The 15,372-nt window shown below is 36.4% G+C and overlaps 1 protein-coding gene across 1 annotated transcript in view; it reads right to left on the bottom strand.

The window, feature by feature from the left end:
* Positions 1 to 3,312, bottom strand: part of LOC125225872 — a 53,687-nt gene extending 50,375 nt beyond the window's left edge. Inside the window, 4 exon segments of the mRNA XM_048129749.1 lie at positions 1,847 to 1,903; positions 2,167 to 2,598; positions 2,758 to 2,873; positions 2,959 to 3,312. Of these exon segments, the coding sequence (XP_047985706.1) occupies positions 1,847 to 1,903; positions 2,167 to 2,598; positions 2,758 to 2,815 (547 nt within the window). The 5' untranslated portion in view covers positions 2,816 to 2,873; positions 2,959 to 3,312.
* Between the last annotated feature and the right edge of the window lie 12,060 nt (positions 3,313 to 15,372).

The raw sequence follows: 15,372 nt of genomic DNA, 5'->3' as shown, positions 1-15,372 counted from the left end.
TACCCCAAATAACATTTTTAACAGCACAATCACGATTCTAAACGAGCTATCCCACTATGAAAATTGAAAACGTCTTCCGAAAAAACTGATTTTTCGGAAGTATAAAAAGATATATTTTAAAGTAGTACCAATTGACTTTCTAGCTTAAGATATGTACTTTTAGGAACATTATCATTTTTTTAATAATCATTTATAGTTTCTTTATAATTTTGAATGAAAAAGGTTCTATTTTGCAAAAAACGCTCGTCTTTAGGAATAAGGCCTCTTAAGTACACAGCAAAAAGGAGTGTACAAGTTCCAAGGAGGGTTCGGGTTGCCGACGACTCAAAGGACAATAAACGGAACAAGTTAATTCCGTAAGTCCTCCCGTCATCAGCACACCGCACCCTCGTTGAGCTCTGGCAGCCTTACTCACCGACAGGAACACAACTCTATGAGTAGGGTCTAGTGCTATTTGGCTGCGGTCTTCTATAAGGCGGAGGTACTACCCCAGTTGGGCTCTGCTCTAGATTCGAGCGAGACGATATCCGCCGTGCTGTGCCCTACCACACAAAGCGGAATATCATTCGCTATGCCCTTCCTCCTACTGAACATAATTTCTATTTAATAAGTCAAAGAGAAAGATATTAAGTAAATGAATTGACTGTGACGTCACTCCTCAGTATTTCATATTAATTCCATATTAGCAAATCGTTTTGACAGTTCTTAAAAAGAAGCTGATTTGACTAGTAGGAAACTAGCCTATTGTCTTATAATTAGTCTAATTCCCACAGACAATTTGAATTTCGCGCCATTTTTTAGTCTATAAATAATAAAACATAAAACTCTAGTGGCCACAGCTTTAACCCTTAAATGCATGATTTTTTTCTTTTAACTAGAAATTAATAATGTGATAGACAATGGTTTTCTGACTCTAGGAAAAATAATAAAAAAATATTTAACATCGATTTTAATACTAAATCAGTGTTAGAAGTAAAATAGGCTAAATCTTACTTATATAATTATATAATTACTAGTAAAATTTATAGGAAAACTTTTACTACTATTAAAAAGGTACACTATTTGAGAAACCCCTATGATAAAATGATTAAACATAAAATAGTTACTAACTCTGAAAAAATCTGCCTGAATCATGTACTAAAAATCACCATCATCCAGTTTTTTCACACTTTTCCGCCATTTTTTCTTAAATGGTTGGAAATAATGTTTTTATTTAGTAATTGAGATGTAGGATCTAAGAAAAATAAATAAAAAAGTCCAGCTTATATTTTGGCTATAAACTAGCCAAAATATACATACATACATACATTGTAGCCAAATGGCAACAATATGCATTTAAGGGTTAAAGCAAGCTTCCAACCATCTGCCCATTGTTTCCTTCGCTGTCTGTCTCACTAGCAATAATCTATCAACTTTATTCACCAAGTAAAAAGGTGGACTTTAGTATGTACAGTACAGATTAATGCAAATAATCAGGCTTTGTATTGTACACACATCCTGGCACATAAATTATCATATTAACCACATATTTCTCATTTAATATGTTACTCATACTAATATAAAGTTAAAGGAATAATAGACTTTAAAGCTTTGGCAATAAGGGCTTAGAGACACCTGTTGTGTTATGTAATGGTATATGAATGAATGCATTCATGGCAAATGCAGGAAAATATAAATAACTAGGTAATCAAGAAACTGGTATAAGAACTGATATATGTCAATAGTATAAACGATTATAGACCTAAATGTCTATGGGAAAAGGTTTACATTTGTAAGCATGCATGAATACTTAGTCCCATATATGGTACAGTTTTTTTTTAATGATGTATGATAGGTTATTACTCACATTTTGATCCCAAGTGGATTTCATTCATAGCACCATTAAATTGAGCGACTAGAAGTTCTGAAAATAAAATAATCACTAATTAGTGTTTTGTTCATGTCAAGCTATGCTTAGTTTGTAAAAATGGCAGAATGTACTCATATGAAACTTTAAAAAAGAAAAACAAATACTGACACAATAGGATTTATTAATATTAATTTTGATTAAAAATTTGCTTGCTTGCTAAAATAAGAATTAAGTAATTAAATAAACTAAAAAACAAGGGCTTTTTCTGGTGACATTTGGAAAAGTTTTCAAAATAGGTATAGAAATTAGATTGCTACCTTTTTGGAATATTGGTAAGCCTAGCACAGGGACATCAGTCTTCTCTGTCTTGTCTGCCTTTTTGCTTGAGTCTACTAGCAACATATCTTCACCCAAGTCTTCCACATAATACCTCCTAGGCTTAGACTCATCCACACTGACCTCCATCCGAGGTTCCCTCTCTGGTTTATAACTCCTCACTGAGGTTAAAGCACTCTGCTGAATGGTATCCTGGTGATCCTTCACACTTTGATACAAAAACTGGTCTCTCATCGAATCCAGTTGTCTTCTCATCGAAATCATCTCATTCCAGTAGTAAAAAGCTATGGAACTACTTATCACCATACACAGTACACTCAACAAAAAGTTCAGTATGAATAGCAACTTTATTTTCTTGGAAGACGCTATCGATAGTGTCGTGTTTATATGTACGCCGACCTCCGCAGGTTTTTCTAAAAAATAAATAAAGCTTTAGACTAGCGCGAAAAAATAGAATGGAATATGTTTTCCGTGCTTTGGTATTTGACAATCACCTGTGTTGAGATGAATGACAGTCCCGTCGGATTTCGCTTTATTATTTATGCCAGAATTCAGAAATATGTTTGCCGCACCTGCTGACGCCGAATTCAAGGGTACACCCTCGATATTCACTTTCCTCTCGTCGAACATTATAAATATCGTAGTACGCCGTACTACAACTTACGATGACCGGCGTGGGTGCAGCGTCCTAAACAAAGGAAGTCAAGTTAAAAAAGTTTCGCACAGCGCCGATAACCGCGAGGTCGCACAATCAAAACAAAAAACATACATACCGTTACTATCAACCACTGTTTATTCCATTAGATCCTTGTTTGTTTGTTCACTTAAACTGTACTTAAAGTCTCTTCGTGTTTAATAAAAACCAGTCCGGTACAACCACTGAATTAAATAAAAACAAAATAAAACAAAAAGTTCTGGGCATCACACGGGCGGCGGTCCGCAGGGCGAGTTCGACTGTGGCTGTCAAGTCAATGGCGCGGGAGATGGCTACTGTTCGCGCGCCAAATTCAAACTGAGAACTAAACGAATGAACGGAATGGCAGCGGGGCGAGGAATGCGGCCGAGATAGTAGCTTTCGACTACGCTGAACGCTTGATAACCAAACAATACAAATAAACTACCGCGTATCCCCTTTTAACTGTTGTTGCTCGTAATAATTTTGCGTATCGGCAAAATTTGCAAGGCTGTAGTTTTCTAACAAACCCTGGACTACATAAATGTAGATTAATTGATTCATCACACACATGACGCATTGTTTACCTATTTGCATAGGATTTGCTTAATCTGCCCAGTGCTCATTATACAAAGAACAACATTATTTACATTTGTAATGCCTTACAAAGTTTGTTTAGGTCTTGATACATTAAGATAATGGCTAGGACAAGTCTAGAACAATTAACATTGTTACGTACTGGTGGCAATACATGTACAAAGTAGCAAGTTTAAATTCCACGAGGGAATGTGAGCAGTACGGTTTTACGCTTATTACCTGGTCTTTGTGTACGCCCCTTATCGCTCCCTGGCAGGTAAATACGGTACGGTCGCAGCTTAAAAAGTTGCTACACTTTTACCACTTTGTCATTTTATGAGCCGTGGGGTTTTTCGCAATTTATTACTTAGAGCGACAAAATCACCTAAGCCTTTTCTCAGTAAATTAGGTACCCCTTGTCAAAAATTGTAGACGGTAGGTAATACATATTTGAAAAAACCTAAAGTACCTAAACTTACTGCACAGGTACAAGGTAGTACTGGTGGATCTGACGGCTACGTCCGACGATCAATCCAGCCAGACGCAGCAGGTCAAATCCCGGCTACAGTCCGCTGCTGAAAGTGTAAAGTGTGTGTATGTGTAGATAACATGCTAAGTGAACAGTAGGTGTTGGGTCGGTACACCACTCTTTGGTCGGTTTGGTGACTATAGATAGTCCAAGCCTTCTAAAGCTTGATGTCCACTATGCTCGCCGAGTCTCATTGTTTCGCCTTCTGCATTTCTTATGAAAGTGCGTCCATTAGCGACGCGTCGAAACGCATTCAAATGTATGAGAACTCGATTCGACACGGCTCGATTCCACCCAAGCGGACGCCAGGCATAAAAGTTCATGAGAGGGAGGGCTGTGTCCAGCAGTAGAGCGTATAATTTATAGCCTGAATTATTAACAATGTTTCTAAAAAAACATTCCATCCTCCTTGCGTTATCCCGGCATTTTCCACGGCTCTTGAGGGCCTGGGGTACGCTTTGACAACTAATCCCAAGATTTAGCGTAGGCACTAGTTCTACGAAAGCGACTGCCATATATCTGACCTTCCAACCCGAAGGGTAACTAGACCTTATTGGAATTAGTCCGGTTTTCTCCTCACGATGTTTTCCTTCACCGAAAAGCGACTGGCAAATATCAAATGACATTTCGCACATAACTTCCGAAAAACTCATTGGTGCGAGCCGGGGTTCGAACCCGCGACGCGACCTCCGGAACGAAAGTTGCACGCACTTACCGCTAGGCTACCATCAGCGCTACCTGTAAAAAACATTGAAAGACTATAATAGTATCAACATATGCACCTGTCCTCGAGCCTGTCCCTCAATCTGCACAGATTCGGAAGCGGCTGATGTATGCAATGCACGTTGCATTGAAGTGCACAGCTGCAAGCCATCCGCGGGCAGACTAGGACCAATTTAGAAAACTATTCCAATGGGCCTGTGGCCCGAGCTAAACTGGGAGGCATGTTCACATCGCGGCTTATTACAGTAACAGGGTTTACAGGATATACCTAGCTACTTATACTATACTAGTTATATGGGAGGGATACAAACTTAAACCTTTGTTTCTTCCGTACTGCGACTAAGCATTGAGACCCGAAGACCTGTGTGTACACAAAATAGGACGATTTGCGTAGGAACGACGACCGATTATGGTTATATGGGAGAAATCATGTATTAGGCAATCATGCTTGTTCATTCTTTTAATGAAGGGAATGTGTAGGTTTCTAAATCACCTACTCAGACACCTATTTATATTAAACCAATTCAATTAAAAGAAAAAGAAAAAAAGTGACTCACTTCTGATTCACGCAATGCATTTGAAACTACCGCATGTGCAACCGATGAAAATATTTGGTCGAGTTGTCATTTCTTGTTTATAGTAATCCGAGATACAAAAGAATTTTACAGCTGTTTTGAGCACTTATTGCGTGAATTGCATCTATCTCGTATGACAGTAATGTTGTAAACCAAACGTATGAGTCAAGGAGGTTCACAATAAACAGAAGTTTGTGATGTAGACCATTCGATTTCATGAATATAGTTCAATAATATCTCCACTACTAGCCTTTTAAATTATACTAACAGAACCGAAAACGAGTGGTCATTACCATGTCATTACCATTCAATTTAAAATTACTAGCCTTATTTTTTCAAAAATAGAATTTCATCGTTTTCCAGACACTTTCCAAAGGCGAAATTGTGCGTTCGAAATTCAAAAATCTGTCCTTGGTCCCTCCTAAGTAAGGACCTTTCGTCATTGTGTTCCTTTCTGACATCTGGCCGGTGCACATGAAAATGCCGTTTTCCGACTTTGTCCGAAAAAAAAAAAACAGTTCACACACATCTCGTACATAAAAATAAAAAAAGTATTTCCGGTTGTCTATGACCTGCTCTTGACCGACATTCTTCTTATCAACGCATTAATGAATCAACTCATAAATAGAACATGATCCACCATCATTACGAGTAATTAGTTGACACCTTACCGGACACAATCTCGTAGGGAACTTAATACAGGTACAAAAAGGCTTACCTTATAAGTGAATTAAGTGAAATCTTGACGTTCTTTTATGAAAACAATGGGTACATATTAAATGAGTAAGTAACATTCATAATGCTGAAGAATTCTTGATACAATACATTGCTACTTGCTAACAGATCGCAAGAAGGCAACGACTAATACGACACATATTTAACGCGGAACTTTTTTGAATTTAACGTTCTAAATTCAAAAACTTGACACTACGCTTGAGCTACTTGCGTGACCTTGAAATGATCGTAATAATATTTAATTGGAATGTATCTTTTGGGTCATTGTCAGCATTGTTTTTCTTTCTTCGGCTATTAGTAGTAAACGTGATTGGCAGTTGGCACGTGAGTGTTATTGAGAGTAAACTCGCAGAAACTCGACACCTACATCTGATTGGGTCAGATATGCTAGCAGTTTTCAAGAAATAGATTGATAGTCTATAAATCTCATTAAAATTGGTCCAGTAGGTAGTACATTACAGTCCATATGTATATATACCTGCTGGAGTAGACTTTGATAGTTTTACTACTGACAATTGGTGTGGGTGGATTATAATTAGTCTCAAATTTTAATCACTCACTCACTGTTTTTTGACAACTTTTAAGAGCTATCCCACAGGGCTTTTTAGCGTCGACGCCTAGATTATTATTCGAATTCGATTGATTAAGGTGTATTTATTTATGTATTTTGTATATATGTAAGTATGTGTGTTTGTGTTGGTTTTCTCTATATTTTTTATTGTTCTTGCACTGCCTGTTAACTTTTGTTTCTGTTCCGTTTTTCCAGCTACCCTAAGGTTGTCTGGAAGAGATCGCATGTTAGCGATAAGACCGCCTGTTGTTACCTAGTTATACTCTCACTCAACATTCTGTATATTTATAACATGTAAAATGGTGCAATAAAGAATATTTACTTACTTACTTACTTAAGGTGAACATATTTTTGATGTAGAGCAAAATATCTGTAATGGTCAAACTCTGCTATTTGATGACTAATTGATATTACATAATACAGATCAAACCATATTTAATGCTTACTCTAAAAAATCGATAAAATATGATGTATATGATGTGTTGACATGATTGACATGATTCTATTGTTAAAATGCGTTTTTTACGACAATGATTTTGTCTATGTGACTCATAATGAGTAGGTAGATACCTAATATAGCACCTATTGATTAATCATAAAAAAAAACATCATAATTTATTTGGAAACTAAAATTTTTATGCCTAAGTAAGTATAATAGTAAGTTGACCGCAATGATCAGTTGAATCAAAACATAGTTATGAATTATGATATAATCAGCTAGGTATGCAGTTTGTAAATCTCTGCTGAGAATTGAAATCTTAGTGCGTGTATTTTTATGTCCCGAGTAATTAATAGGCTTTAGAAAATAAGTTTTTTTTTAATGATTCACATCGCGAAAGTTGAACAAACGCAATATTTAAAAGTACGCACACCCGGCATTTGCAGAATACCAGCAGAAGTACCTGGCTAATGGCTTTGTCTTAGTCATGTGTGTCAATGACCTTATTTTTGGTACAGTCAACAACACAGCTGTGTATACAGACAAAGTGCCAAAAATATGTATACATACACACCTTTATGTACAGGTAATAAAGTTCTGTATACCTATTTTTGGCACTTTGTCTGTATACACAGCTGTGTTGTTGACTGTACAGGCGGCCTCTCGTGACGCATCCGATGTCTCTTGTGTGAAGGTACAGTTATGGTGTCTTATTGAGTTACCTATTGTACCTCGGTGTTGGTCGTCTGTAAATTCTGTAATATACAGCTCAGCTTGGCGAAGAAGAGTAGAAATTGAAATATTGCAACTTCGTAATGTCTTTTTTAGGGTTCCGTAGCCAACTAGGAACCCTTATAGTTTCGCCATGTCTGTCTGTCCGTCCGTCCGTCCGTCCGTCCGCGGATAATCTCAGTAACCGTAAGCACTAGAAAGCTGAAATTTGGTACCAATATGTATATCAATGACGCCAACAAAGTGCAAAAATAAAAAATGGAAAAAAATGTTTTATTAGGGTACCCCCCCTACATGTAAAGTGGGGGCTGATTTTTTTTTTTCATTTCAACCCCAACGTGTGATATATTGTTGGATAGGTATTTAAAAATGAATAAGGGTTTACTAAGATCGTTTTTTGATAATATTAATATCTTCGGAAATAATCGCTCCTAAATGAAAAAAAGTGCGTCCCCCCCCCCTCTAACTTTTGAACCATATGTTTAAAAAATATGAAAAAAAACTCACAAAAGTAGAACTTTATAAAAGACTTTCTAGGAAAATTGTTTTGAACTTGATAGGTTCAGTAGTTTTGAGAAAATACGAAAATTGTTTTGAACTTGACTACGGAACCCTACACTGAGCGTGGCCCGACACGCTCTTGGCCGGTTTTTTTTAAATTATAAATGGGCTTACTCTTAGCCACAGACTATAGCCAAAGGCAAAGACGTGGCCTACGATGGAGTAAGCTCGCCCAGAAGATGCCTGTTCACTCTTGATTTGAAGGAATGAAATGTCGTCCTGTCCGTTTTCATATACCTATAAAGTATGTCAAGCCATTACCGTCACCTGCACGGAAATGGTCGCAAGTAGAAATAAAATATCAGGCCGTCCCTATCGCACTTACAAATAGTGCGATAGGGACGGCCTCTATTTTATCGTCTATCGCGCGACCATGCTTCCTGTGCAGGAAAAAGCGGCAAGTCTATGGCGGCAAATAAAAAAAAAAGGCGCGAATGTCTATTTGTAACTGCCTTCCTAGTCTTCGTTGCCAGACTGTACCTACTTTGGTAAAGTATCAGACATTCAAATTGTAAGGCACTGCCCTTTTTGTTGATTGTAATTATTAGTATCTTTGTCGTGAGAAAATAAAGATTTATTTCCTTAGGAACAAAGTGTTGTAAGTACCTACGGTCACTTAAACTAAAAACTAGTTGATTTTTTTAAATTAATTCATGACAATCATGACATACGTTGCTCCAGACTTCCAGAAAGCTTCTTTGGAAATGTTTCAGTGACAAAAAAATATCCATACTTAATATTATAAATGGGAAAGTGAGTGCGTCTGTTTGTTTGTCCGTCTTTCACGGCAAAACGGAGCGACGAATTGACGTGATTTTTTAGCTAGAGATAGTTGAAGGGATGGAGAGTGACATAGGCTACTTTTTGTCTCTTTCTAAGGCGAGCGAAGCGGCGGGCAAAAGCTAGTTAAATTAATTTTGTTTATACATAGGTATCAGTGGCGGCTGGTGAAAATTTCTGCTAGGCAAAGTCAAGTTTCTGCTGCTTTCATTTCTGCAAAAATGAACCTACCTTAACTTAACATTAGGTACTTTACTAGTAATCAATTTTAGGCAAGCCGGTGGGAATCGGCTTGTATGGACCAGCCGCTGCTGATAGGTATAGTCTGATTAGTAACAATTCTCCCAAGTAGTAAAAACAATTAACCCTTTTTTCCAACCCGTCATACAAATTAATTAAATAGGCAAAAAAATGCTTATTAGAGTTCCGTTAAGGATTCTAACAATGAGTGTCAAATCTAGCACATTGTGGTAAGGTCATTCTCCTTTTAGCGGTTATCCTGAACTGGGTTGACCGTTAGCGAGGTTCGATTTTCGAATGTGGAACGGCGAAAGCGGATTCTGAGAAAAAGTGGATGCTGATTTTTTTATGGTTATTTTATGTTACGCAATTTTTGTCTATGATGTTAGAAACACTCACGTTTGGTGTATCGTTAATGTTACATTGTTAAGTTAAGATAATTGAAATTCTAGAGTTGGGGCCGTCCACATATTACGTCACGCAAAATTTCAAATCACGCTTTTTGTATCCCTTTAATATGGATTGTCACATTTAGTATGACCCCCCCCCACGGAGAAACCAAAAAATAATAAACCTTTGAATTCAGATTTCTTATCGTAGCTATAACGCACCTAATTTGGATGCCGCCGTTCCATCAAATTAACATGCCTCTATATGTCATTTGTAATGTCTAAGCCAATTTCATCAGCAACGATTTCGACAAACATCAAAAACGAGATTGGCTTGGTTGGTATCGTCACTACTTTTAAAAAATCTCGTAGCTCATGCTTCTCCTCAAAGTTAAAACGCAGTAAGTCTATATGCATTCCATACATACTTACTACAATTTTCTTTTCATTGACATTGGCGAAGATACAAGTTTTTTAAAAAGTAGTGACGATATTTTTTAAATATAAGTAGGTAATATTTTCACCACCCCCTTTCCTCCCTTGAATTGAAATATCACAATTTCCTTGATAAAAGTGGCACTGGATCTTGTGCAGTTTCATATTTTCTGCCTACCCATTTTGGGAGTACAGCTGTTTATGTAAGTTGTAAGTATGTATTAAGAATCATACAATATATCTGTATAACGAAAACTAGAATAGAAATTGTTAGCGTCTCCAGACGTTACCTATTCATGATACGTTTCGCTGATTTACAAAATAATCTCATATTCTACAAATATTTACGTAAATAACTATGTTTTGTTGTCGAACCGGCCCTGAACTTGTTTATGTAAGAAATATACTAAAAGAAACTTTATTAAATTCCAAAATATCACAAACTCCACAGAAAACTCTTAATAAAAGGGTCTTTATTAATTATGAATAATAAGGGCTTTTATTCAATGCTGTATATTTAAGTAAATAAATACAGAATTAGTGAAATAGCACAGTTATTTGTTTACATAGAATAGAGCTGCCTAATAAATATCCTAGAAATTTGAATTACCTCATTGACATTTATCATTTAAATTGTCAGCGTTTTTCGTAGGGCTCGGCATAGACTATAGAAGATTATGGAAACATCATTCATCAGTAGTTTCCAGCAAAACATTGACGTTACCAACATCGTGTACCTAGTGGATATTTTCTACCCGGTAAACCGTTTGCTGTAAGGTACAGCGGGGCAAATCTCGACAGGGGGGGCAATTGTAACTGATCTATTTTTTCCACTATTACACCGTGATGTTGAGTTCTACCTCTGCGGGGGACACTCTATTCAATAATGCAAACATTGTAAAACATGGAAAAAATGGACCAGTTATATTTGCCCCCCCAGTCAAGATTTATTAAATTATTATTATTAAATTGTTTATTTCGGATAACATGATCCATACATTACAATTACAATTACAATATTTACATTAAAAAACTAAAAACAAATTTCTTAATCCTAACATACTTAAAAACACACATCATCAAATCATAAAATTCATAACATATAAACTAAAACATCACTTACTACATATAAATTCTTAAGGAACAAAATACAATTTGTGCACTTTATCGTCACATGGTTATTTAATCATATGATTTGAATTTCTCATTTATTTGATTTAAGAGCTTATAATTATTGGATTTACCAAAAAACCAAAAGCCAAAACAATTCAAAATCAGCAAATACATGCAAGCACTTAAAAACTAGATCTAACCTAATTACACACACACAAAAACATACACAGATACATAATTAAACCTAACCTAGCAAGCCCCCCCGTGAGCCTCCCGATGCAAAGGTACCCATAACGCTTGCCGCATTACCGCGTTGAACCGCGATGGATAACCTTTGCATCAGGAAGGTCCCAGAGCGAGGATCCAGACCCCTCTCCCTCAAGCGTCTTCCCACCTCCCCGAAAAACACTTTGGCCTCCGCACACCAGCAACCGGTAGTTTCCACTGCAAGCGGGATAAACAAATAGTTCGCAAGGATCGCGTACTTCTCCCGCTTGCGAGCTGCAGCTAACTCAGCCGCCGCCCGCATATAAATTAAAAAGAAATAAAATCAAATAAAAATTAAAACATGATAAACTACTTAAAATAAAAATAATATATTTTAATACTATGATTTGCCCCGCTGTACCTTATTTTAACAATTTATAATTACAAGGGGTAAAGTTTCGGAACCTAGTTTTTTGATACTGTCCTCCAAAAAACGGAGTGTAGGGTTGCAGGTATCCATGGGTGACAAATTTGCTTCCTCCCATAAAAGAACACAGGAATACCATCGCTACTGACAGGTGCTACCCGCTAGCTAGACAATTATATCTGTGAACTGAAAGCTGACAGACACATATAATACATACATATCTAATTTACCAACTTCATCATTTTGTCGCGTCTACGCTTATTATGACACTTAATTATATTATGTAACATCTCACGCATAAACTAATATAATAAATCAGCATATTTACCATTTACTACAGTCGTCTGATTCGAGTAATAGGATACATTATTGTTTACATATAGTAACCTACAATCCAATTGGGACACCTTGCAGCGCAGAAGCATTTTTTTTAAACTGGGTTGGTCTCAGGCCGATGGCAAGGTGTTTGTACCAGTTCTCATGAGTACTAGGTATAGAGTATAGAGGTTATTTTTACTTTGGTTGCATATTTCTTTGTGGTGTTTGTGTACCCGCCAATTCATAAAGAAAACAATAAATAAATTAGTAAATACAGTTTGACAGTTTTGACACCGATTGACTAAGTCTATCCTACTATGTACTTATATCTTATACTTTTAAACGAGCAATTCTTGTATATTTATTTATTTATATATACCGACGATCTCGGAAACCGCTCTAACGATTTCGCTAAAATTTGTTATGTAGGGGGTTTTCGGGGCGCTGAAAAAATCGATCTAGCGTAGCCTTAGATTCATTTGGAAAACGCGAATTTTCGAGTTTTCATTGAGTTTTATTATTTTAAATTTGTAAACGTAAAATATGGTCGTTAATTTCGCCGCGCGCGCATCGATTCCGCTTAGCTCAGTCGTACGAGGTCGGTCTAAAATGTACGCAGATAGATCGTAGGTGTCAGGCTTTCGAATCCCGGCCAGAAATTAAGTTTTTGTTTTTCGTCTTTTTTTTTGTTTTTGTATTTATAAGAGTTCTTTTTTATCTAAAGACGTGATATATTAAAATGGAACCGAGCGAAGCTCGATCGCCTAGATGTTTAGTACTTTATACTATACTATGATACTACTCCGTTTAGTGCACTACTAGGTGTAGTACCTACTCGTAATACTAGGTGGGGTAAGGCAAAGGGGCATTTTAACTTTTTTATTCTTGTATGTGTGAACGTAACGAACTTGCATTTTTAAACCCCGACGCAAAAACGACGAGGTGTTATAAGTTTGACGTGTCTGTCAGTATGTGTGTCTGTCTGTGGCATCGTAGCTCCCGAACGCATGAACCGATTTAGATTTAGTTTTTTTTTGTTTGAAAGCTGAGTTAGTCGGGACTGTCGGGAGTGTTCTTAGCCATGTTTCATGAAAATCGGTCCACTATGTCAGGGGTTTCAAATTTTTCAATCAATCAATCAATCAATTATTTATTCGTGATAACTACAAAATACACAAGTAAGAAAACAGAAACAGCAAATAAAAGAAATTAAACATATAAGTTACCACGAAATGGTCCCGATTCAGCATAAAATGCTAACCCAAGGGTCAGCGCTGGTCTTCCGTCGGGACCATTTTGTTGGTCACGTCATTCTATTTCATTCATTCATCATCATTCATCGGTCATTTTATTTTTGTGGTTAGGTTAGTTTTATTTCTGTTTTTGTTCACAGCATCCGGGCTTTTTATTAGGTGAGGTAGGACTGATAATTGTATTTCTAAATATAACGGACACTGATATGAGTCAATTCACTCTCACTGAAAGAAAGCTAAACCGGTCTATGTTTTGATTATGCTTTGTGACACATGTGTATAAGGTTACGGTAATTGCTTACTATTAGGCAAGCCGTTTACCTTACTTTGCTATAGTGTACATTAAAACATAACATAAAACATATTTATTCAACTTTACAAATTCATATTCATACACGCAATATTAAATTAAAGAACTATACACAGTGAATTTGAAAAGCAAACTTTTGTGCCTTACCAACATTATATTGCATACCTACTATATATAGGTAGGTATATAGAACAAAATATACTTAGAGTACATATCTAAAGTCATAATTAAATAAATAAATAAACATTACAGGACGATCTTACACAGATTCACTGAGTCCCACGGTAAGCTCAAGAAGGCTTGTGTTGTGGGTACTCAGGCAACGATATATATTATATACAAATTACATAGAAAACATCCATGACTCAGGAACAAATATCTGTGCTCATCACACAAATGTCCTTACCGGGATTCGAACCCGGGACTGCGGCTTATCAGGCAGGGTCACTTAACCACTATAACCACTTATAGGCCAGACCGGTCGTCAAATAATAAAATAATAATTATGGAATAATATAATTTAGGTTTTTTTGATCAGGTTCTAGGTTCTAGGTTCAGGTTCAGTTCGCCTTTGTACAAATGATGTGTGTGTTCTTTTTTTCTTTAAGTACTGTGTGTGTTCTTATCTTTGTACAATAAAGTGTATTACTACTACTACTAGACTAGATATGTCAAATTCGCAATAACAATAATTAAAGTAAACAATACATGTTATAAAGTAAATGCCTATTATTTATATATACGCAATACTTTATTACATACCTATTGTAAATGTAGGTTGGTTTAGTTGTCATTGCTAGACTATTTCGATTCCGAGTAAAAGCTGTGATTGTCGTAATATGATACCTTGCAGAGTATTAAAATCACATAATAATATTGTGTTTTAGTGAAAATCTCGTGAGTAATTTTTGTTTTATTTAAAAGTCTCCATGAAAAATAAGATCCAGAACGCGAGGACAATCACCAAGTGCGTAATACAAGTGCGTAAAGGAAGTCGTGTCGATTTAAAACACTCCCTTCGGTCGTGTTTTAATTTATCGCCACTCGTTTCGAATTTCCTTTTCGCACGTGTGTCGTACAACGTTTTTCAGTACATATGGCCCTCCGAAGCTTCCCTTTTTACGCACTTGTATCGTAATGTACTATTTTCTAAGGTAGGTATATTTTATGTTTTTCCTACTTAGTCAAAATCACGAGCCCTTTCGACCTAGGGCAAAAAACAAGAGACAAAAAAATGGTCCTAAAATTTTCTATTATTTTGCATACTTTCCACTTTGTAACCGCGGTACAAAGTGTTTGAAAAATGGTAAAGAAGTAGAAAAATTATATTTGGGACGCTTTTTTTTACCTAGTACGAGCGAAAGGGCTCGTGATTCTGAGTAGGAAAAACATAAAATTTACCTATTTTAGAAAAAAAAGTTTTTGAATCTTTTTTCTCGAAAATGCCCGTTAGCTTTAAGTCCGTTTTCACATTATCCGATCCGATATCGGATGTCGGAAGGATTTTGTCAATGGAAAAAATCCAAGATGGCTCTGTAATGTATGGGATATCGGGCCGACATCCGATATCGGATTGGATGAAGTGAAAACGCACTAGCTAA

The sequence above is a fragment of the Leguminivora glycinivorella genome, chromosome 4, assembly GCF_023078275.1.
Source record: "Leguminivora glycinivorella isolate SPB_JAAS2020 chromosome 4, LegGlyc_1.1, whole genome shotgun sequence".
Classification (NCBI taxonomy): domain Eukaryota; kingdom Metazoa; phylum Arthropoda; class Insecta; order Lepidoptera; family Tortricidae; genus Leguminivora; species Leguminivora glycinivorella.
This window is presented reverse-complemented; position numbering and strand designations above follow the sequence as displayed.